Below are 24,987 nucleotides of genomic sequence, written 5' to 3'. Positions count from 1 at the left end.
GTGTACCAGCTCGGTGTACACATGTAGGTTCACACACACTCACACACCATATACTACCGGCTCGGTGTACACACACACACATACATCACACCATATAGCTCGTCTACCGGCTCGGTGTACACACATGTAGGTTCACACACACTGTACATCACACCATATAGCTCGTCTACCGGCTCGGTGTACACACATGTAGGATCACACACACTGTACATCACACCATATAGCTCGTCTACCGGCTCGGTGTACACACATGTAGGTTCACACACACTGTACATCACACCATATAGCTCGTCTACCGGCTCGGTGTACACACATGTAGGTTCACACACACTGTACATCACACCATATAGCTCGTCGTCTACCACACCATATAGCTCGCTCGGTGTGTACACACATGTAGGCTCACACACAAGGCACATCACAGTATAGTTCACACCGTACATCACACCATATAGCTCGTCTACCGGCTCGGTGTACACACATGTAGGTTCACACACACACTGTACATCACACCATATAGCTCGTCTACCGGCTCGGTGTACACACATGTAGGTTCACTCACACTGTACATCACACAATATATAGCTCGTCTTCCGGCTCCTCGTCTACCAGCTCTGTGTACACACATGTAGGTTCACACACACAGTGTACATCACACAATATAGCTCGTCTACCGGCTCGGTGTACACACATGTAAGTTCACACACAATGTGCATCACACAATATAGCTCGTCTACCGGCTCGGTGTACACACATGTAGGTTCAAACACACAGTGTACATCACACAATATAGCTCGTCTTCCGGCTCGGTGTACACACATGTAGGTTCACACACACAGTGTACATCACACAATATAGCCCGTGTACCGGCTCGGTGTACACACATGTAGGTTCACACACACAATGTGCATCACACAATATAGCTCGTCTACCGGCTCGGTGTACACACATGTAGGTTCACACACACAGAGTGTACATCACACAATATAGCTCGTCTACCGGCTCGGTGTACACACATGTAGGTTCACACACAATGTACATCAAACAATATAGCTCGTCTACCGGCTCGGTGTACACATATGTAGGTTCACACACACAATGTGCATCACACCATATAGTTTTCAAGATCGGCACAACATGGGTGACCGTTTTAAACCGTTACTCTACAGCCTAGTGTGTGAGCGTTGCACTAGGTCAAGATATTGGCGTGGCCGTCTACGGAAATCATGACGTCATATCGCGGACATTGCTCCGGAAACAGGCGCAGTTATTTAAACCCTCACCACCATGTGCTAGAACACGAGATGCCACGAGATTCCACGATATGCCACGAGATGCTGAAACTAAGAGGATATCTATGAACAACAGGTCAGACTTTTCAAGGATACTTTGATTCAACATCTATGCTAGTTTATGTGATTTCTAGTGAAGGTTAAATGTTGGTCGGAGAGGACTTATGAATGTCCTTTAAATGCACGTTCAGATAGGCGCAAAAATGTTTGAGTGGTATAACTGTGTAAATAATTGTGCTTGTTTATCAGTCATGTATGTATCATTTGTTATGTGCTTATTATTAGCACGTGCTGTAAAATAACGGAATTTTAAGACGCATATACATGATGGCAATAGATGAATTGTCTACTTTAAGATCGGCACTTGTGTGATGCACTTTCGACTACTACAAGCACACACGCATGCACGCGCACGAACACACGCGGTTACACGTAATGGTTATGACACGTTTGCGATCAGTACAGCGAATGGTTGATTGAAGGATAGGTTAGCACGGGGTGTCCGTCTCGTCTGAGGCGCTGGAATTCACATTACCGAGTTGCCTCCCCTAGGCGTGCCAGAATCCTACGATCGTGAGTTTAGATTCACGCTGATAAGATACGGTCTGTCAGCATCATACGTCAAAGAACTGCATCAAATGGTTTGTCCTCCAACATGAGGTTGAACCCGTGAAGATCCGGGGTTAGAATTGGTCTTCAGTAACCCATGCTTCTCGTAAGAGGCAACTAACGGGATCGGGTGGTCAGGCTCGCTGACTTTGTTGACATATGTCATCGTATCCAAGCTGCGTAGATAGATTGTCTGGTCCAGACTCGATTATTTACAGACCGCCGCCATATAGCTGGAATATTGCTGAGTGCGGCGTAAAACAACAAACAACCATGAGGCTGACACCCGATAATCTAACTGAAATACAATTTATAAGAGCATGAGGTGAGTGAGTGGGTATGGTTTTATGACGCTTTTAGCAATATTCCAGCAATATCACGCCGGGGGGCACCAGAAATGGGCTTCACACATTGTACCCATGTGAAAAATCGAACCCAGGTTCTCGGCGTGACCAGCGAACACTTTAACCACTAGGCTATCCCACCGCCCCCATAAGAGCATGAACACGTAACACTTTTTATGGAAAACAGCTCATTCCTTGTCATAGCGTTTTACTTTCATCAGGCCTTGTCATTTCCGTGGAGCGGTGGCCGGGAGCCTAGTGGTTAAAGCGTTCACGCGTCACGCCGCAGGCCTACATGGGTACAATGACTATTTCTGCCGCGATATTGCTGGAATATTGCTAAAAGCGGTGTAAAACTAAACTCCCTCCCTCTTTCCCGAAACGATCCGAGTAAGATATTGGGCTTTTCTGTCTATAGTGGGCATTATCGGTTATATCAAATCGATACAAAGACATTCATAGTGTTTGTTGTGACTTGTTACTTTACCTATGTTGATAATCAAAGCAAACCTAAAACATTAACTAATGATAATTAAAAATTATAAAAAGCTAACAAACGAACGACAAAAGGAAAATCCTTTGGAATGTTTCACCCCAATATTCAGTTTAATTTGTTAAATCCAGTAATCTATCGTGACTCAAAATGTACCTCAAGAAATTACATTATAAACCATTCCTTGTTTTTGTATTTAAGACCGGCGTTAAAGTACGAGGAAGAAAAGACGAAATATAACTCAACCTTTTAGCTTAATATTTCCACTGGCACAAAAAGCAGCCAGTACGAGTCTGTACTATATATATAATACAACAGCTATCAAGTCGTAAAAAAGTTTACATTTTCGCAAACTGGTTTACATATCATAGCATATGTCATTACATACCTCCTGTCTGTGTTCCCCGTATCACACTTCGACTTTAATGACATAATACTCGATAAGGGCGAGGTCTGGTTACAATGGGGCCAGAACAGTGAATAAGCTACCAGTGTAGGAGGATGAAGACTGGATATAGAGAATAGATAAGTAGGAAATATGCTTATCGCTCCTGGGTTATCATCTGGGTCACGCTCGTGTTGGAGGAAACTCGCCATCGAGCCTTATGGGCTAGTCCGATCGTTCAGGCCTACTGGTATAATGGCGTGGAGATCTGGAACCGCTTAATGTCAAGCTGACTCTGTTAACGTTGAGGTATATATTTCCCTAAACATCCTCCATACTGCACAAACACCTGTGTTCCGTGCGTAAACATTGAGTACAGCTGGTCTTGGCATTGTAGTAGTAGTAGTAGTAGTAGTAGTAGTAGCAGCAGCAGCAGTAGTAGTAGTAGTAGTAGTAGTAGTTGTAGTAGTAGTAGTAGTAGTAGTAGTAGTAGCAGTAGTAGTAGCAGTAGTAGTAGTAGTAGTAGTAGTAGTAGTAGTAGTAGTAGTTAGTAGTAGTAGTAGCAGCAGTAGTAGTAGTAGTAGTAGCAGTAGTAGTAGTAGTAGCTGTAGTAGTAGTAGCAGTAGTAGTAGTGTAGTAGTAGTAGTAGTAGTAGTAGTAGTAGTAGTAGCAGTAGTAGTAGTAGTAGTAGTAGTAGTAGTAGTAGTAGTAGTAGTAGTAGTAGTAGTAGTAGTAGTAGTAGTAGTAGTAGTAGTAGTAGTAGCTGTAGTAGTAGTAGTAGTAGTAGTAGTAGTAGTAGTAGTAGTAGTAGTAGTAGTAGTAGTAGTAGTAGTAGTAGTAGTAGTAATATTTTTTTAGTTCTAGTTGATGATGAAATAATGAATAAATGAATGAAATCACAGCTATTGCAGTTTAGAAGACATATAGCCAAAACATATATAAACACAACGTGACACCTTTACCCATGTGTTTGATCAAGGTACATTACGGCTTAGAACTGTAGATATCGGTGTGTAATGGAGGGCTAGTTTTGGACACATTTGGAGATAACGTTTATCTTACGGGATAAAGTAGGAGAAAGAACATCTACTGTTATCTACACCGAACAAACATGGAACCATAGCATATCGTAAGTTATGTATATATCAAGGACAACACACACCATTATCTGTAACGTATGTTACGTTACGAGTGCAATATCGAACTCCAAACACCGTTTCAAAAATGACTCAATACTGCGTAATGCAGTGTAAAATACAGTCCTAAAAGTCTAAAAAAAGAAAACTATACAATATGAATATAGAAATAAATATAGAAATATCCCAAAGTGCATTGGTAATACATGACGATATTTAACTTCGTACTTGGACATCCGTGATGCCAAGTCTAATCTGGCCCGTATGTTCGTACTGCACGTGCATGTGTCTGTAATTCGTCGTACATTCATCAAGCACGTGCTTAGAATTAATTTATGAGCTTAAAATATGCATTTCAGATAGTATGCAAGGAAGCTGTCGATTCGTTACAGATAACCCACAGCTGAAATAATGTTGTGACGTCATGGATGTAATTTCAACTCCGCATCCGTTTAGCACACACAGTCCTTGTAGAAGAGCCTGAAGAGGTGACCTATTTCTGAAATGAATTCCACATGGAATGAGTGAGTGAGTGAGTGTGGTTTCACGCCGCTTTTAGCATATTCCAGCAACATCACGGCGGGGACACCAGAAATGAGCTTCACACATTGTACCCATGTAGGGAAACGAACCCGGGTCTTTGGCGGGACGGGCGAAAACTTTAACCACTAGGCTACCTTACCGCCACCAACAGGTGATGATAAGTAAATAGTACTCTAAAATCTGTATTAAATCAACGGGAAAGTGAATTCACTGAAGAAATTTTACACATTGACGTTATTTTGATTTGTAACACGTGATCAGATTTTAGTCTTATTGTAGGCCTGAAAGTTCGGTCTACGCAACCCAGAAACATGTACTTCATAAGTCAGAGCGATGTGATCCCTCCACTCACCTACACATGGGAACAACATGGCGCATATTTCTCCACGCCGAGTGCAGAAAACAATGCACCATGTATAACAAGCGCTTCCAGACTTCACCATACATGTGATAAAGAGCAAGTTCATGTTGCCATGCTGTGGAGCTCGTATCTGTGATTGTAGATATCTGTACGCGAGATGCATCACAACTCCTTACAGCGTTAGGGGGCAGCGGTTGGACAGTTGCTGTAGTAAATCCCCAGCCCTGAAGCGTTGAGAGGCACCCCCGGGATTAGCAGAACAGCAGGGGATGACAGAGATCAGGTAAGGGGTTTATTGTATGCTTACATGGATATACAAACACTGGTATATTTGAGTCGCAAATATAGTCGCCGTGTTTATAACTGACGTAGTGACAACGGCGCCTCGTGAATGTGACGACGTCTTTGTTTATATATAACGTCACGTCACCGAATACGTCGACTGACAACTTGTAACTGAAAGGTAAAATGAAATTTTTATCAACTTTTATTTATTTGTATGTATATACCATCACACGCAAATCTTTCAAACGATCTCAAATGTATGTAGACACGTAAGACGTTGATGGTGAAGGCTCTCAAAGAAGTTAGTAGCCTAAAGGTTAAATGAAATTTTTATCAAACTTTTATGCATTTGCATGTATATGCCACCACACGCAATTATTTCAAACGATCTCAAATGTATGTAGACACTTTAGACTTGGTGGTGAAGCCTCTCAAAGAAGTTAGTAGCTGGGAGGTAAAATGTTTTTTTCATTAAACGTTTATTTATTTGTTTGTATATACCGTTACACAGATATTTCAAACGTATGTAGACACGATAGACTTTGGTGGTGTTTTAAGAGACGTGATTTACAGATTATAGCCTCAAGGAACACAATACATACGTTAATATAAAAATACTTGTGTCCCGATGATACAATTTTGATACTTGTGTTATTTTCACGTCAGCTGACAGATATAGGTAGTGTTGTAGAAAGCCTTATAGCCGGTTCCATTAAAACTGACCTTAAACAACTCATATTTACTGGACACAATTGATTATGTCAGGTCTAAAACAATATACGGTTATACTACATGTGTGTCGAGAAAAAACAACTAATTCTAAATATTTGAGTTGAATTTATACGTTCCCGAATTTCAGGTGAACAATTGACTAGAGTGAGTGAGTTTAGTTTTACGCCGCACTCAGCAATATTCCAGCTATATGGCGACGGTCTGTAAAGAATCTAATCTGGACTAGACAATCCAGTGATCAACAGCATGGGCATCGATCGGCGCAATTGGGAACCGATGACATGTGTCAACCAAGTCAGCGAGCCTGACCACCCGATCCCGTTAGTCGCCTCTTACGACAAGCATGGGTTTCTGAAGGGCTCATTCTAACCCGAACCTTCACGGGTCACAATTGACTAGACTTTCCAAATTTGACGCATCAGTTACATAAATAACGTCCGATGCAATTTCCTATTTTGACGTATACCATACGTTTCCGAATTATTTCAGGTGAACAAATGACCAGACTTTGCATATGTTTATAACGGGTGTCACCGGTGGGGCAGGATACGCTCACCTTTTTGCGAACACCTGGTATCATCACTATTAATATATATTCACTAACACATGCTCTGTCATCGTATCGCATGGTGATAATCATTTGATTGTCTGGTTGTCGATTTATTTACAAACAACATCGTATAGTTATAATGCTGCTGAAACAAAAATACTCATGTCAATAATCGTTGTCAATATTCTCCCAACCCATCAACCCGGGGACACCCCACCCCACTCCAATGAAAACACATTGAAGGGGGTGACAACCATTATTGGCATGAGTGTATATACTCATGATATAGTCACAATTGTACAATCGACTCTACTTTTAGAAGAGATGTCATGAATCGTGGAAAGGGTTTTGTCGCTTTGTTTAATTAATGTAATAGCATCAACAACATACCACTCACAGAACGCCGACTGATAGTCTAATATTCTTTCGCTTACATAACTCTATGCTTCTCATCTCCAGGTATGTAAGTATTGCTCCAGGCGAGGGCGGTGGGGTAGCCTTGTGGTCAAAGCGTTCGCTAGTCACGCTGAAAACCTGGGCTCGATTCCAAACACGGATACAATATGTGGAGCCCATTACTGTTATCCTCCGCCGTGATATTGCTGGAATATCGCTAAAAGCGAACTATCATTTCAGACAAAACGTTGTAAATAAAGGTACGGTGTGGTAGCCCAGTGGTAGAAGCCGGGTTCGATTCCCACATGGGTGCAATGTGTGAAGCCTATTTCAGTGCCGCGTTTCACAAAGCTATCTGGCGCTCCGACTGTCGTACCTCCTACACTTTAACATAGACTTCCTCCAACACTTTTACATGGACTTAAGACAGTCACTACGCTACGATAGCTTTGTGAAACGTGGCCCTGTTGTCCCCGCCGTGATATTGCTGGAATATACCAAAAGGCGGCGTAAAAGCACACTCACTCACTATGACCCCGAAAATCGAAACATACTACGTGATTGACACAATACATTGGCAGTCCCATACGTTCTTGTACGCTTCTCTTCTTTATGGTATGGGTCGGTGAGGTCGCCTAGTGGTTAAAGCGTTCGCTCCTCACGCCGAAGACCCGGGTTCGATTCTCCACATGGGTACAATGTGTGAAGCCCATTCCTGGTGTCCCCCGCCGTGACATTGCCGGAGTACTGCTTAAAGCGGCGTAAAACCCAACTCACTCACTCACTCTTTATGGTATGACCCATGAAGATCAAGGTTAGAACTTCAGTAACCCATGCTTGTCGTAAGAGACGACTAACGGGATCGGGTGGTCAGGCTCGCTGACTTGGTTGACACATGTCATCATATCCCAATTGTGTAGATCGATGCTCATGCAGTTGATCACTGGATTGTCTAGTCCAGACTCGATTATTTACAGACCGTTGTTATATAGCTGGAATATTGCTGAGTGCGGCGTAAAGCTAAACTCACTCACTCTTCAACAAAATAATCCTAAAGGTAGCGCAAATCTAACCTACAGGAGGCGGTGGGGTAGCCTAGTGGTTAAAGCTTTCGCTCATCACGCCGGAGACCCGGGTTCGATTCCCCACATGAGTACAATGTATTAAGCTCATTTCAGGTGTTAACCGCCTTGTGTTTGCTGACATACTTATAAAAGTGGGGAGTGCGGCGTAAAACTAAACTCACTTACACACTCATTATGATATGTCACGACGCTACCGGAACGGCACTCACACCAACACCATTAGACCTGCACATCCCGTCCTTGCAGCTCTGGGACACCGGAAGTCAGTAAATATTCGTTTTCCTTCCGCAAACGAACCTCAGTCAGTGTATGACGTATGTGGAGCTTCTTACAACTAACCCTCGTTCATCCGGGCGAATCCCCGACCGCGTCATACCAAAAGACGTTAAAATATGGTACTTGTTGGTCCCTGCCTGGCGCTCGGCATTATTGGGTACAACAAGGACTGGTCGGCTCGGAGTCAGTATAATGTGTCTCAGTGGGGTATTCATGCTTAACTGCGGCGTGGTATCTCAGTGGACTAGCACTATAAAACCAGCTTAAGTCTGGGCTAGTACAAGCATCCGCACATACACGTACACACCCATGCACGTCGTCATATGAGCGAAATATTCTCAAGCACAACGTTAAACCCAATTTCACCTCACCCCACCTCATCCGGGCGATAACGTTCCACGGAATTGGTAGGAATGTGGGACGGTCTGGATTAACGAGTTATTGTCTCTCTTCGAAGTGCGTTTTGTTTTCCAGAGGTCGTTCTGCAGGGACCCATGCATCAGTAATTATTTGTGTAGGAATGATGGTGGTTGGTTAGGGTTTTTTGGTCAGAGACAGGATATTATGTTAATCACTGCCTCAAAACAGCCAATTTGTTTTGATTTTCGATAAATAATTTATGTTTAGGTAAGACTTGATGACACGTTATGATTTCAAAGTCTTTTGTGGAACAAATTGGTCGATAAACAAAGGGTTTCTCTTCAATACTGAATAAATTATAAAGCGTGACCAGTCTGCTTGGCGGTGGATATGTGACTCTCACGTGTAGGTGGATATGTGACTCTCACGTGTAGGTGGATATGTGACTCTCACGTGTAGGTGGATATGTGACTCACGTGTAGGTGGATATGTGACTCTCACGTGTAGGTGGATATGTGACTCTCACGTGTAGGTGGATATGTGACTCTTACGTGTAGGTGGATATGTGACTCTCACGTGTAGGTGGATATGTGACTCTCACGTGTAGGTGGATATGTGACTCTCACGTGTAGGTGGATATGTGACTCTCACGTGTAGATGGATATGTGACTCTCACGTGTAGGTGGATATGTGACTCTCACGTGTAGATGGATATGTGACTCTCACGTGTAGGTGGATATGTGACTCTCATGTAGATGGATATGTGACTCTCACGTGTAGATGGATATGTGACTCACGTGTAGGTGGATATGTGACTCTCACGTGTAGGTGGATATGTGACTCTCACGTGTAGGTGGATATGTGACTCTTACGTGTAGATGGATATGTGACTCTCACGTGTAGGTGGACATGTGACTCTCACGTGTAGGTGGATATGTGACTCTGATGTAGGTGGATATGTGACTCTCACGTGTTGGTGGATATGTGACTCTCACGTAGGTGGACATGTGACTCAAGTGTAGGTGGATATGTGACTCTCACGTGTAGGTGGATATTTGACTCTTACGTGTTAATGGATATGTGACTCTTACGTGTAGATGGACATGTGACTCACGTGTTGGTGGATATGTGACTGTCACGTGTAGATGGATATGTGACTCTCATGTGTTGGTGGATATGTGACTCTCACGTGTAGGTGGACATGTGACTCTCACGTGTAGGTGGATATGTGACTCTCACGTGTAGGTGGATATGTGACTCTCACGTGTAGGTGGATATGTGACTCTCACGTGTAGGTGGATATGTGACTCTCACGTGTAGATGGATATGTGACTCTCACGTGTAGGTGGATATGTGACTCTCATGAGTAGGAGGATATGTGACTCACACGTGTAGATGGGCATGTGACTGACGTGTAGATGGATATGTGACTCTCACGTGTAGGTGGATATGTGACTCTCACGTGTAGGTGGATATGTGACTGTCACGTGTAGGAGGATATGTGACTCACGTGTAGGTGGATATGTGACTGTCACGTGTAGGAGGATATGTGACTCGAGTGTAGGTGGATATGTGACTCACGTGTAGGAGGATACGTGACTCACGTGTAGGTGGATATGTGACTCACGTGTAGGTGGATATGTGACTCACGTGTAGGAGGATACGTGACTCACGTGTAGGAGGATATGTGACTCACGTGTTGGAGGATATGTGACTCACGTGTAGGAGGATATGTGACTCACGTGTAGGTGGATATGTGACTGTCACGTGTAGATGGATATTTGACTCTCACGAGTAGGTGGTATGATGTGTGACTGCCATGTGTATGGTCTCAAATGAAGTCAAACGGACTGTTGGTTGATCTATCAGGTATGGACTTCAGTTCATTATAAGCGTGTTGTATAAATAACCGTATATCCTTTGCTCCGAGTATCTCTGAAACTTATGAATGAACTGTTCCCATCGTTTTGTTGGTGATGTGGCAATAATTTAATATGTTCCACAAAGTGGGTGTTTGTATGAAAGAATGGCTCCGCGCCCGTATTACACAACATAACAAGGTGGTCGTCCCGTCCCGTACAGCATAATCTGGGCAGCACATGTTGCCGTCGTTTCCTTTCAGCACATATCGAATCATTTCACTGAGTGGACGAACACCTCGCCCCAGGCGCAGGCAGTATTGTTCTTGTGGCGCTTTAATCAGTGAAGAAAACGACTGCTTCAAGGGAAACGTTTACATTAAAAACGCTAACCGCGACTCGCCCAGATCCAATGCCCAACACCGGAAATCAACGTAATAATTATTTTTAAAATTTCCCATTTAATCGTGGGATTGTTTATATGTTTTGAACTTTGATTTCCGATTTGAAATAAAATTCTGTTCTGCATTACCGAGTCACTTCACATGACACATTTAAGTAAGGCAGATTTAATGATTGAGGGAGCTGTATGATAGCCGATAGTCTGAACCACATTATTTCCCCTACAGACTAGCCCCCTGCAATGTAGTCTGTCTCACAGTCCCTGAACCACATTATTTTCCCTACTGTCTAGCCCTCGCTGCAATGTAGTCTGTCTCACAGTCCCTGAACCACATTATTTTCCCTACTGCCTAGCCCTCGCTGCAATGTAGTCTGTCTCACAGTCCCTGAACCACATTATTTTCCCAACTGTCTAGCCCTCGCTGCAATGTAGTCTGTCTCACAGTCCCTGAACCACATTATTTTCCCTACTGCCTAGCCCTTGCTGCAATGTAGTCTGTCTCACAGTCCCTGAACCACATTATTTTCCCTACTGTCTAGCCCTCGCTGCAATGTAGTCTGTCTCACAGTCCCTGAACCACATTATTTTCCCTACTGCCTAGCCCTCCCTGCAATGTAGTCTGTCTCACAGTCCCTGAACCACATTATTTTCCCAACTGTCTAGCCCTCTGCTGCAATGTAGTCTGTCTCACAGTCCCTGAACCACATTATTTTCCCAACTGTCTAGCCCTCGCTGCAATGTAGTCTGTCTCACAGTCCCTGAACCACATTATTTTCCCTACTGCCTAGCCCTTGCTGCAATGTAGTCTGTCTCACAGTCCCTGAACCCACATTATTTCCCCTTCCCTACTGCTGCTAGCCCTCAGTCCCTGCAATGTAGTCTGTCTCACAGTCCCTGAACCACATTATTTTCCCAACTGCCTAGCCCTCCCTGCAATGTAGTCTGTCTCACAGTCCCTGAACCACATTATTTTCCCTACTGTCTAGCCCTCGCTGCAATATAGTCTGTCTCACAGTCCCTGAACCACATTATTTTCCCCTACTGTCTAGCCCTCGCTGCAATGTAGTCTGTCTCACAGTCCCTGAACCACATTATTTTCCCTACTGCCTAGCCCTTGCTGCAATGTAGTCTGTCTCACAGTCCCTGAACCACATTATTTTCCCTACTGCCTAGCCCTCCCTGCAATGTAGTCTGTCTCACAGTCCCTGAACCACATTATTTTCCCAACTGTCTAGCCCTCGCTGCAATGTAGTCTGTCTCACAGTCCCTGAACCACATTATTTTCCCTACTGCCTAGCCCTTGCTGCAATGTAGTCTGTCTCACAGTCCCTGAACCACATTATTTTCCCTACTGCCTAGCCCTCGCTGCAATGTAGTCTGTCTCACAGTCCCTGAACCACATTATTTTCCCAACTGTCTAGCCCTCGCTGCAAAGCCTTAGATGAAGAAAAGTCTAGAATCCCTCAGGTTCAGGATTTCCTATGTGCCTGGGGCTCAATTTGGCGAAGAACACTAAAGTACTAGTGTATAACAAATATGCATTTAAAATTAGCAATTAAATCTGAAACATTTGAACTAGAAATGACAAGACAACGTAAAAACAGGCAACAGGTCGCTATCAGTCGCCAACAACTGAAGGTAGATCACCATACTGGGGACTTACAGTACATTTGCTTCCTGCATGGATCCAAGTTGGATTTACACCATGCCTTCAACTGTTAGCAATTTATACATATCTAGCCATACATTGAAAAGACACATATTCTACGATTAAAAAGGTTGGATAGATTTAAATTGAATGTTTGGGACTTCGTCTCATTTGTATGCACGTGCCAGATGGCCAAGACTGAGAGGATACGGTAACTTTGACATAATGGGAAGGATGTTGCGTGCGATATGGATCACAGGGGCGTGTCACGCTTAGAAACAGCGTTAGAAAGACATGTAGGTATATAGACCCTACCCTAGTACTATAGTGATATGTACTATAGTGATATCACGCCCCTGTGATATGGATTATCTCAGAAGTAACAGGAAAGCTGCTCCACAATGTTGGATTACCATAAATCACCTATCATAGAAATGATTTTAACCAACTGATATAAATCTTTCCAGAAAGACATAAAGATTGTGTTGGGTGTGAATTTGCAAATCGGGAGAATCAAAAGGCAAGTAGTTAGAATGGAATTCCTGTTGAACATGAAAATTAGTCAGAGGAATATTAGCCGATAACGTCAAGAGTCGGGGGTAAAGATTGAAGAGAAGTAACAGTAGTGTCACGTATTGTGTTAGGACCTTCAAATAAATATTTTATGGACGCTTCAGTCAATAATTACTCCCATGAAGAGGTGTCTCCCTTGAACGAAAAGCTTACTCACGGTCTTGCAGTGTGACCGCCATAATAGGTTGACTATGGACACTTGACGTAGCCTGTTGTTGTGTACTTCATAAGGAATAACCTTTTATTTGAACCCAAGACTCCTGTGACAAGTAGAATCAAGCACTATGATAACTTCCAACTATCCATAATGTATGAGACATCAATTCCGAATAAAGGCATTGTCTCTATAGAAAAGGTGTGCAATATTGTCGTAATAATGACTATTAAGATATTGAACATTTTCTCTGTGACTCGGTAATTATAAAGGAGGGAAAGCATGATGATATTTAATGTTTAAAATTTAACAATACTCTCACGACAAAAGATTTTAATATATCAACAAAATTTAACAATACTCTGGGGTAGTCTACGACAAAAAAGATTTGCTCGTGGAATCCGGGAATATATCCAATAACCATCCATTAAATTTCTTGTCATTGCATGTACAAACTCAGTCAGTTTTCATTTTCCCGGTTTCATTTTTCCGCTGAGAAATAAGGCATAGATCAACTTGAAATTCATTGTCCTTTTCACGGATTTTATCAAAGATTGTATTCGTCAATTAATAAATGTGGGATTTTAAAATGTGGGACAGGTCAAAGAGAGACTGTAAGGTTGCAAATTGCTTCCACAAATTCCGATAGCAATAAGACATTAGGAGGATATATATTTTCAAGTTGTTTATTTCTTTAGGACTATTATGAATTCTCATGTCTAATTCATCTAGTTTCAACCCAGTGGCAAGGAAGTTTTAACATACAAATCTGACAAGCGTAACGCTTCCCAATGCGACCCATGCAAGTTAATATAATAGTTTCTTGCCACTGAGAAGAATAAGGCCTGGTTCGATTTCGAGGGCGTCGGATGAAGCCCATTTAATCTAAATTTAACATCACACAAGGATTTAATTCCTGGTGCTTCCTGATTAAACAAAGCAAATGTGCATGTCAGAACCGTGCAAGAATCCTTTTGAAAAACGTTAGTATGTCTTTACTGACATTCTTACAATACTCGAGCAATTCTTGTTCAACTCTCTTTATATACCGACAAAATGACAGGGCAACGATTACGTATTGCAAAACTGTTGGTAATCTGGTGTCAAAACCATTTCAGATAAATCTGGTAATTTATACTGGAATACACGGATCCATTTATTCTGTGGAATATCGATACGTGACGTATGGATTAATACAAATATCCGTGGAATTCCGTATGGACAGAATTAACTTCATACTGCATGCTGACACGCGCCATGCTTGTCGAAGGAGACTCTGGGATTCTAAAATTCAAAGAATGCGATTATGAACATAAACAGAAACTTGAATTTAAATCATATAAATCATCAAACATCGTATGAAAGGTTTCTATGCATTGAGAAACATAGTAACTGTCAAATTGCATTCATATGTATTTGAAAAAATTATATTATAACGATTGTCACATGTAGGTAATGGTAATCTGACACGAGTATCCGCGCGAATAAACTACATACAACAACTGTAGTAAATTCTGATCAACTTGTTTCATCAAAACAATTTTTATCATGGAACTTATATTTGTACCCGTACAGTATAATCATTTTACACTGAATTCTCTTGAGTGCCTTTCGAATCACGTAACTCTACTTATCATCGTATCTCATTGAACATCATCGCGTTTCACTGTATTTCAATAGGGGCGGTGGGGTAGCCTAGTGGTTAAAGTTCGTCGAGTGAATCCGGTTGCATATTTTTCTACTGAGTATGAAGTCGAATCACTCCATGGTGACATTTTATCCCTGTGTTCGAGGGTGATATCATGACCCGTATCGGGGTGGTGGCCTAGTGGTTAAAGCGTTCGCTCCTCACGCTAAAGATCCGGGTTCGATTCCCCACATGGGAACAATGTGTGCAGCCCATTTCTGGTGTCCCCCGCCATGCTATAGCCGGAATATTGCTAAAAGCGGCGTAAAACCATACTCACTCACTCACTGTATTTCAATGAACATCACTGTATTTGTAAGTACACTCTTCCAAAAAATAAACGCATAGGCGTTTTCAGCAGTTCATTTCGATATATTTTGACAGCAATCGTTAATAAGACAATTCCTATGTTTGAATCCCGTTAACCATGTCGTGGTTGTTGTGTATTGCGCGCAAACGCACCCCAAAATGTGGTTAAAGCGTTCGCTCGTCACGCCGAACACCCGGGTTTTATTCCCCACGTGGAGACAATGTAAGAATCCCATTTCTGGTGTCCCCACCCATGATATTGCTGGAATATTGCTAAAAGTGGCGTAAAACTAAACTCACTCACTGTGATAAAACACATTCAAGAATCAGTATCAGAGGGACCCTCTCCAACACGATATCTGCAGTGCCTGAACTAAAAAGGAAAGTAATTATAACGATTTGAATGAAACAATATTTCAAATCTTTTGTTAAAAAATCTATCGCTTTCGTTTCTTATTCTTTCAGGGAATTTGTATTCGGTTCCCAAGTAGCCTCATGTACAGTGAGTGAGTGAGTTTAGTTTTACGCCGCGTTTAGTAATATTCCAGCAATATCACTGCGGGGACACCAGAAAAGTCATGTACAGTGAAGTTCGTCGAGTGAATCCGGTTGCATATTTTTCCACTGTGTATGAAGTCGAATAACTCCATGGTGACATTTTATCCCTGTGTTCGAGGGTGATATCATGACCCGTATCGGGGTGGTGGCCTAGTGGTTAAAGCGTTCGCTCCTCACGCTAAAGATCCGGGTTCGATTCCCCACATGGGTAGAATGTGTGAAGCCCATTTCTTGTTCCCCCGCCGTGATATTGCTGGAATATTGCTAAAAGCGGCGTAAAACTCACACTAACACACACACACACACACACACACTAGTAGTCGTGTCAAATTTGTGTAGTTTATTAATGTGATTTTACCGAACGACAACTGGAAATGAGTAAGCTGCCCTGTGTCTGTGGTTGACAAACCTTCTAAGCCGGCCAGCATGGCCATAAACTTTCAGTCATTTACGCTTGTAATAACGTCGTCGTTTGCATGTACACGGTGCCAAGTAGTTGGTACTGTCATATTGCCTGTGTGTTTGGAGTAATCTCCTGTGGGGACAGAGCTTACACTACGTGAGCTATCATCATACAAATCGGATGATAAATCGGTTGCATTTGGAATCGATATCTTGTCGTAGTTATCCGACGGTGGAGACCATTGTCCCGGGTGATGACGCAATGTGATTTCTGCCCAGTGCTCTGAATGTCAAAGTGAAGAAAGTCAATCAAGCGCGGGAGTAACTATGACTCTCTTTAGGTAGCCGGGGCGGTGGGGTAGCCTAATGGTTAAAGCGTTGGCTCGTCACGCGAAGACATCGGTTCGAATCCCCACATGAAACCTAGTCAATTTGTGAAGCCCATTTCTGGTGTCCCGAGCGCCGTGATCTTGCTGGAATATTGCTAAAAGCGGCGTAAAACCAAACTCAGTCAGTCTTAAGGTAGCCAAATGCCTCGTCATCTAATTAGTGACGCGCATGAATGGACACATGTGACTTTTGAATTATTATTTTATTATAGGATATTTATATAGAGCACATATCCACGCACTAGTGCATGCTCAAGGCGCTGGTATTTTTTCCCTCGATCATTGGATGTCAATATCAACTGCACATCGTATTAGCAATCTCAACTCCCTGGGGAGTATACAACTTCTTTCCATAGGCCAGAATCATTGAAATCTTCCAGGCTCAAAACACTAGAACCAGCGCCAGAATCTAACATTTTTTAAACTCACTGTTCTCCTAAAACAACATGAATTCTGAGCCGTTTTATCATTTTCAGATGTATTCTGCAAAACTAAAGATTTAGGCTTGTTGTAACTTGGAGAATTACAAACCTGTGACTTCAAATAAGTATGGTCAAAGGTTGGTTCAGTCAATGGGAAATGTCCTGCGTGGTCTAGACTGTACTTGCTATCTGCCAGTTAGGTTAGCTGACTGATACCCAGCCCTGTATATTCGTTGAAAATGTCCAATCTTTTGACAACAATGGCTCTGAACATTGCGTGCGGGACAGAAATCAGAATGAGAAAAATCGTACTCATCACCGCATCTGTAACACTGTCATGGGCCATGTTGTGTCCTTGATTGTTCTCCGTCCATTGAGGAGGGGGCTGCCACGGTCGATTTGTATACCTGGGGGGATTGTCTGGGGAATTGGGGACATTGATTCTGTCGGGACTTGTAAGTACTGATCTGTGACGATACATGATCTCAGAGTATCGATTGCTTGCATGACGTTCGTAATGTCTTCAGACTGGGGATGACCGATCTGGTCAGTCGCGCTGTTTCATTAAAACATGTCGTCTGGTACTGCCATCCAGTCCTCTAACAAACGCGTCAATTAGAACCATGTCTGTCTTACCTAACAGGCTAGCCGTCTTGGTCAACTGCGCCAAATAAGTATCTATAGTTTCCGTAGGGGATAACTTACGACCCACATCGGAGAAGCTTTTAAAATGACCAACCGGTGGACGTATATGTCCCAGTGTGCGAAATAGCCGCTGGCCCGCTAGCCCGTGGCTTGTACAAATCCAGTCGGGCCAGTAAATCTTAACAGTCACTGGCCCGACCGGCTAGTGAATTTTCAGGGGGTTATTTTGTAAATGTATCACTCTCTCCGACTTGTTCAATTATAATACACTTTTAAATCATGCAAGATTATGGTCTGGTAAAAATGTTCATCATATTAGCAGCTTAATGACGACTTATTTGAGCATAAACCAACATATTTCAGACATGTGTTTTCATATTTATTTTTGATTGTATTTTACCTTTTTTGTAATCTTTTGCTTAGTTTCTACATTCGGAGCAATGGGGTAGCCTCGTGGTTAGGGCGTTCGCTCGTCACTCCGAAGACCCGGGTTCGATTCCCCACATCGGGACAATGTGTGGAGCCCATTTCTGGTGTCCCCCGCCATGATATTGCTGGAATATCTAAAAGCGGCGTAAAACCATACCCACTCACTCACTCACTAGTTTCTACATTCAAATTTCGGTTAAATTTATGTTGTGGTCTAGTGACTCTCAGGCATAATTAGCCCGACTGGCAGGCAAAATTTGGAAACTATTTCGCACACTGATTTGTCCTTCAGTTATTTCTCAACCTCATAAAAAATGAGAATTTCGTCCTCTGCCGATTGTGTCAGATCTTCTGCTTGATGTGCGAACACCTTTACCACTGGCCTAACCTACCGCCCCGGGGTCTTTTTGAGTGGTTCGAGCCTGTCACTAGTTCTAACATGTTCTAGTTCGTAAAAACTGTATATAACTTTGAACTCATGTGTGTCGTGATTGGAAGAATACCGGGCAGCACTGATTGGTGACTCACCCCTTTCCAATGATTGGTTAATGTAAGCTTACTCTATCGTCCGTGGCCTAAATCCAAATCCTCTCTATTGACTTCTTGGTAACTCGCGACTTTCTGTCTCCCTGCGTCACCATCAAAACTCCCCCAAATGAAAGATTATGAACTCTCTGTAATGCAAACGATATTGGAGATGAACTTCACTTTTTTGTTTATTTGACCTATCTTGGCCCAAGAAAGGAACAGAAAAATATACCAACAACTAACCCGAATTTAACAAAATGAACCAGCTTTTTCGCTTTTTTCTCCATTTCTAAGCAACGCCCCCACAAAAGATAACCAATAACGCATGAGTGTAACATTAACAGGTTAAATGTGTGTACAGATAGTTTATTCTTGCAACCAAGCGATATGTATATATGACCACCACATATGTTTCATACATAAAGACGCCGAAGACCCGGGTTCGAATCCCCACATGGGTACATTGTGTGAAGCCCATTTCTGGTGTCCCCCGCCGTGATGTTGCTGGAATATTGCTAAAAGCGGCGTAAAACCAAACTCAGTCAGGCAGTCATACATAGAGGATATTACGAGTGCCCATGTAATACTATGTTAACGACACGAGTGCCTTAATGTTGGTATTTCCCGAGCGAGAAAACATGTCGTAAACATAGCATGATATGGGCACGAATATAATATTCTATTTATTACCGAAGTCGTCAAATTAAGGAAAATAAACCCAAATCTACTTTCAAACATAGGCTGGCTACCCGCCGTCGCCGCATGTAGAACGTAACGTCACATAAGAAACGTGACGTCATAGCATTGTTCATGACGTCATGTCACCATGATAAGTGATATTTTACCCTAGTATGAAAAATATGAACCCGATATGTTCGCCCTCGTAGGTAATAAATATATTTAAGTTGTACATTATGATGTAAAACTTGTACCTCTAATGCCGCAGAATGCGTCCGGAATGTAAATAAAGCTCAGTTCAGTGTCTGACCGTAATCACTCATGTGGATAACCGCAAATTTAAATACGGAATAATTCTCTAATGGTCTTGGGATGCATTTCTACCTTTTAACAATGTTACTGGTGTAACTGACGCCCCGAATCTGTCGATGACATTGGGTAACCGTTCACGACGTCGGATATGCCCGTTGTAAACGTAAGGATATTTATTTATTTGTTTGTTTGTTTTTGTTTGTTTGTGAACCGAACCACAATAATTTCCCTACCAAAGTTTGTTTGTTTGTTTGTTTGTTTGTTTGTTTGTTTGTTTGTTTACGACGAATGGATTTATTTATTTATTTATTATAGTTTCTTTTTGGCTCAGTATATATACATTTATTTTTTATTTATTTCAGGTGTCAGCAGACAGGAAGCTTCATGCATTATGGGTAGACGGGCGTCAACCCGGATGTTCCGTGACTTCCTGTGCAGCCTCGCTATCGGCTTCCTGACCGGATTCATCACGAGCCACACCGTCTTCGTTGTGTTATGGCGCCGACAGGAGGCGGCGTGCAGGTTACCTGGGGGGTGGGGAAGGCCCCGCCCTCCACCCACAGACCCCAAGCCGCAGTGTGACACAGACATTCCTACAGAGAGACTTGTGTTTATCGGTGTAATGACTGCCCGGAAGTATCTGAAAACGCGTGCCGACGCCATTTATAAAACATGGGGTAAACACGCTCCAGGTCGGCTCGTATTTTTCGTGGGGACGGGAGAGAATTATGAAACGTCGTTGCCGGTGATAGTGTTGAGCGACGTTGCCGACGACGACTACCCGCCGCAGAGGAAGTCGTTCGAGATGCTCCGGTACATGTCCAGCCAACACGGTCACGACTTCCACTGGTTCATGAGACTTGACGATGACGTGTTTGTCAACACGGAACACCTGCGGACGTTCCTTAATTCCATTAACAGCTCCAAACATGCGTACATAGGTCATCCGGGCGTTGGAAAAGTTGATGAGAAGGGACATCTGGGTCTCCATGACGACAAGCCTTACTGTATGGGGGGCCCGGGGGTAATACTTAGCGGTCCCACCCTGAGACATGTTGCACCTCATCTACTTGGGTGTCTGAACGACACAGTGACGTCACACGAAGACTCAGAACTTGGGAGGTGTGTGGAGAAAGTAACGGGTCTATCATGTACAATCGCGAGAGAGGTATGTAAATTATCTTGACATAATCTGACTGACTGACTGACTGAGTTTGGTTTTACGCCGCTTTTAGCAATATTCCAGCAACATCACGGCGGGGGACACCAGAAATGGGCTTCACACATTGTGCCCATGTGGGGACTCGACCCCGGGTTTTCGGCGTGACGAGCCAACGCTTTAACCACTAGGCTACCCCACCGCCCGACATAATCTGATTCCTACTGGTTACGTAGTGGTAGTCTAGTGGTTAAAGCGTAAGCTCGTCACGCCGAAGACTCGGGTTCGATTCCCCACGGGTGTCCCTCGCCGTGATATTGCTGGAATATTGCTGAAAGCGGCGTGCAACCATACTCACTCACTCCACCATATCGGAATTATTGGGCAGCCTCATTGCTGAAGCGTTCCCTTGTCACTCGATGTCACTCATGCAATAATTTTGCTGAGATATTGGTGGAGGTTGACGAAGACTCTAACCACACGCTAATGGCAACACAAGTTTGCAAAATTGTTTTGTTAGTTGTTTAATGTCGGACTCAGCCGTTTTATATAAAGGCCTTATACAAATGTATAAAATTGCTTTTTTTCACCGAACCCAGCAATAAACCAACCAGTATATGACGGCAATAATTGAAGCAATAATAGATCATAGGATTGTCTGGTCCAGGGTATTATTTACAGTTTGATGTGATAAGGTTGAAATTTTGGTACATGTGTGAAAAACATATTTGTATGAACTTGGTAATACATGGTAATCCGTATAATCCAAACAGCAAATCTCAAAGATTACAGTTCCATTCCTTTGTGAAAAGGTGATGTTCTTCCATTTTGTATCCGTGAAGGTCCGGGTTAGAATGAACCTTCAGTAACCCATGCTTGTCGTAAGAGGCGACTAACGGGATCGGATGGTCAGGCTCGCTGACTTGGTTGACACGTCATCGGTTCCCAATTGGGTAGATCGATGCTCATGCTGTTGATCACTGTATTGTCTGGTCCAGACTCGATTATTTACAGACTGCTGAATGCGGCGTAAAACTAAACTCACTCACCCACTCACCATTTTGTATCCCTTGTGATGAAAGTATCATTTAAGCATGTTCTGGTGACTGTGTTGATTTCACATCACAACATGGGCACAATGTGCCAAGCCCATTTCTGGTGTCCCCCGCCGTGGCATTGCTGGAATATTGCTAGAAGCGGCGTAAAACCATACTCACTCACCCACATGACAAGAGATCAACACTTTAAATCATCATATATGAAGGATTTTTTAAAAAGTAAAAGTTTTCATTTAGTTAGTGTATTTTAAGACAGTTGAATTGACTGATATTATTATAAAGTAAAAAGCGTGTTATTCTAAATAGGTAGTACATGATTATTGACTAAATTCTTGACAGTGCCCTCAGTGAAGTACCATAATATGGCGCATCCCCACAGAGGAATCTCATTGGAAGTATATCTATATCTGCCATTGTTTTAATAGTTGAATATGTGTTTCTTTATTTGTTTGGCTAAATTACTCATTAATCGCCATCAGTGCAAATCCCGCTATGTTCCTTGCAGGTAGCAGAGGCACTTCGTTTACCTTCAGCTGCTGGCGATCTGCAGTCCGTTTTTATATTGTATCGGTCTCTGTAGTGCCATCTTCTCTATGCTAACATGTTAGGTTAAGTCAAAATTTGTGATTCTCAAGTTGTCTATTGTCAACATGTATTTCTTATGGCTGAAATATTGCCGTCATGACGCTAAATGCTCACTCCTTTGTCACTCTCACTCACTTGCACCATTGTCACTCACATCACTCACTCACTCACTCACTCACTCACTCATTGCCGTCATCACTCACTCACTCACTCACTCACTCACTCACTCACTCACTCACTCACCTTCACTCACTCACTCACTCACTCACTCACTCACTCACTCACTCACTCACTCACTCACTCACTCACTCACTCACTCACTCACTCACTCACTCACTCACTCACTCACTCACTCACTCACTCACTCACTCACTCACTCACTCACTCACTCACTCACTCACTCACTCACTCTGTTTCAGTTCGATGGCATGTTTTCTCAAAGTTACAACGAAGAAACCGGAGCGTGGACAGTAGGCTTAAAAGCAGAGAAGCAAAACGCTATTTCCTTCCACCCTATAAAACAGCCAATGTACCAATTCTCCCTTGGCATCATGCTTTCGGCAAAGACTTTACGGGAGAAAATGAAACACATGGCCGTCCTAGCTAGAGAAAAATATTTTATAAAAACTTCCGGGTTCGTTTCTTTTGATGACCCGGATGTTAAAAACTGTTGGGCTAGTCCATGTGACGTCGACAGTGGGGAGGTCTGGTCATGTGTGAACGCATACGACGTTTTTTCAATGGAATCACCCAATCTCAGAACGTCCATATTGCACAAAGGAAGAGCGTTTGGTTTAGCGGAAGCTCGACACGCGTTGGGACAATTTTTGAAAAGGGAAAGAATTCGGAAACGACTTCGTCTTTCACCTATCTCGTATCAGCGAGTGTCTCCAGAAAGAGGCTTTGAACACGTGCTCGTCACTCGGTATGCCAAGGCCAAATGTTTGCTATTTCGGAGCCGACAAAAATTTGACCCTATTCATTTTCGTGAAATACCCCCAAGGGGGAGTAAGCTGGCCTAATTTAATTGGAAATAAATGATCTCATGTTGTGCTGTGTGTGTCAGTTATTTTCGTGAAACGCCTGGATGGCTGAGTTACAGGTTAACGTCGTATCAGCGACATTTCGGCCATTTGGCGACAAAATATCCCAGAGAAAGAAAATAATATATATACTCAAGCAAGGTGAGCGAGCTGTCTCAGGCACCGCGCTAGTAAGCGAAAGTTGCCTGGATCGTCCCCACTTGTGACCGGGTGTAAAAACTTTGGAGTTAACATTACTTGCAGGCTCTTTCAGTGTTGGCACAACCACTAGTGTGCAGTACACAACCCTGTGCACTTAAAAGAACCCACTCATCCGATGGTAGGTGACCAGATGATGGACACACGAAGACGTGCAGACACCTAGTTGCGGGTATAGTTACGTGCAGTATCACTGGACAAATTACTGTGACTATGTGTCCAAGTTCATCCAGCTGCAAATGGGTACCTTGTGAGGATGAGGCTGTGTGATAACTCGCTGCGCCTAACAAGCTACATGAGTTGAATACTCCCCAGGGAGTTGAGTTGATTAAAAACAAAATGCCAGAAAAAAGACATCCGTTGATCAAGGGTACGCTTCAGCGCCTTTGTTTAGTTTTACGCCGCACTCAGCAGTGTCGTAACAGGTGTTTGGTTAGATGTATCTACTAATTAAGTGGTAGCTCAGTCAATCCACTCGTTTGGTCCGTTGCAGGATGCCAAGTCTTGGAGTGAGGGGTCAGGTTCTGTACTCCACCAGGTTCTGTACTCAAAATGTTGACTGATGTTTGACCCTTCTTAGTCATTGTCACCGAACATAGTCCCAGCTAACATACAACGTTATAGCAACGTTGTGGGAAGGGTGTAGATTGGTAACGTCATGACACAACGTTGTCACAACGTCAGTATTACGTCATTTTATAACGTTATGTCACAACGTAATAACAACGTTGCAAATTTACGTTGAGGAAACGTTATGATCTGGGCTCCTCACAACGTTATAACAACGTTGCAAATTTACGTTTAGGAAACGTTATGCTTTGGGCTCCCTACAGCGTCTTAACAACGCTTCTTATAACTTGGTTTCACGATTGAGTTTTCTGTAAAACGTTTTACTTTGAGATTCTTTTGTCACTATTCAACTACAGCTTCAGAAAACACATGACCAAAACAACGTGCAAATTACCAAATAAACATGAATTTCTGCTTTGTCTCATATGTTCACAGCTGGGAAAACTATTCGACTATTAACTTTAAATAGAACGTTAAGACAACCTAAAATACGTTACCATCAAATAACTATAACCCTGTGGCGACGTAAAA

At 42.9% G+C, this 24,987-nt stretch overlaps 1 protein-coding gene across 4 annotated transcripts; it reads left to right on the top strand.

Annotated features, from left to right (window-relative positions):
* Nucleotides 1-1,233: 1,233 nt before the first annotated feature.
* On the top strand, nucleotides 1,234-23,696 carry LOC124260273 (chondroitin sulfate synthase 1-like). 4 transcript variants are annotated; one of them, XM_046694535.1, is made up of 5 exons: nucleotides 1,234-1,368; nucleotides 5,306-5,446; nucleotides 17,306-17,376; nucleotides 20,206-21,011; nucleotides 23,065-23,696. In XM_046694535.1, the coding sequence occupies exons 4-5, from the start codon at nucleotides 20,235-20,237 to the stop codon at nucleotides 23,665-23,667; spliced, it is 1,380 nt and encodes a 459-aa protein (XP_046550491.1). In that variant the 5' UTR covers nucleotides 1,234-1,368; nucleotides 5,306-5,446; nucleotides 17,306-17,376; nucleotides 20,206-20,234; the 3' UTR covers nucleotides 23,668-23,696. The 4 variants fall into 4 exon arrangements, with proteins under 4 accessions (XP_046550491.1, XP_046550490.1, XP_046550488.1 ...); XM_046694534.1 differs by lacking the exon at nucleotides 17,306-17,376 and adding an exon at nucleotides 4,652-4,791 and having other exon boundaries at nucleotides 1,237-1,368; XM_046694532.1 differs by lacking the exon at nucleotides 17,306-17,376 and having other exon boundaries at nucleotides 1,237-1,368.
* The last annotated feature ends 1,291 nt before the right edge of the window (nucleotides 23,697-24,987 follow it).

The sequence above is a fragment of the Haliotis rubra genome, unplaced genomic scaffold, assembly GCF_003918875.1.
Source record: "Haliotis rubra isolate DU_JTF1 unplaced genomic scaffold, ASM391887v1 Scf759, whole genome shotgun sequence".
Lineage (NCBI taxonomy): Eukaryota > Metazoa > Mollusca > Gastropoda > Lepetellida > Haliotidae > Haliotis > Haliotis rubra.
Note: the sequence above shows the minus strand (reverse complement) of the source record. Positions and strands in the feature narration are given on the sequence as shown.

Excerpts from the sequence above, each read along its gene's own strand:
- LOC124260273 (XM_046694535.1), top strand. The coding sequence starts at position 20,235 with ATGGGTAGACGGGCGTCAACCCGGATGTTCCGTGACTTCCTGTGCAGC. Across the intron at positions 21,012-23,064 it reads CATGTACAATCGCGAGAGAG|TTCGATGGCATGTTTTCTCA; the intron begins GTATGTAAATTA and ends ACTCTGTTTCAG.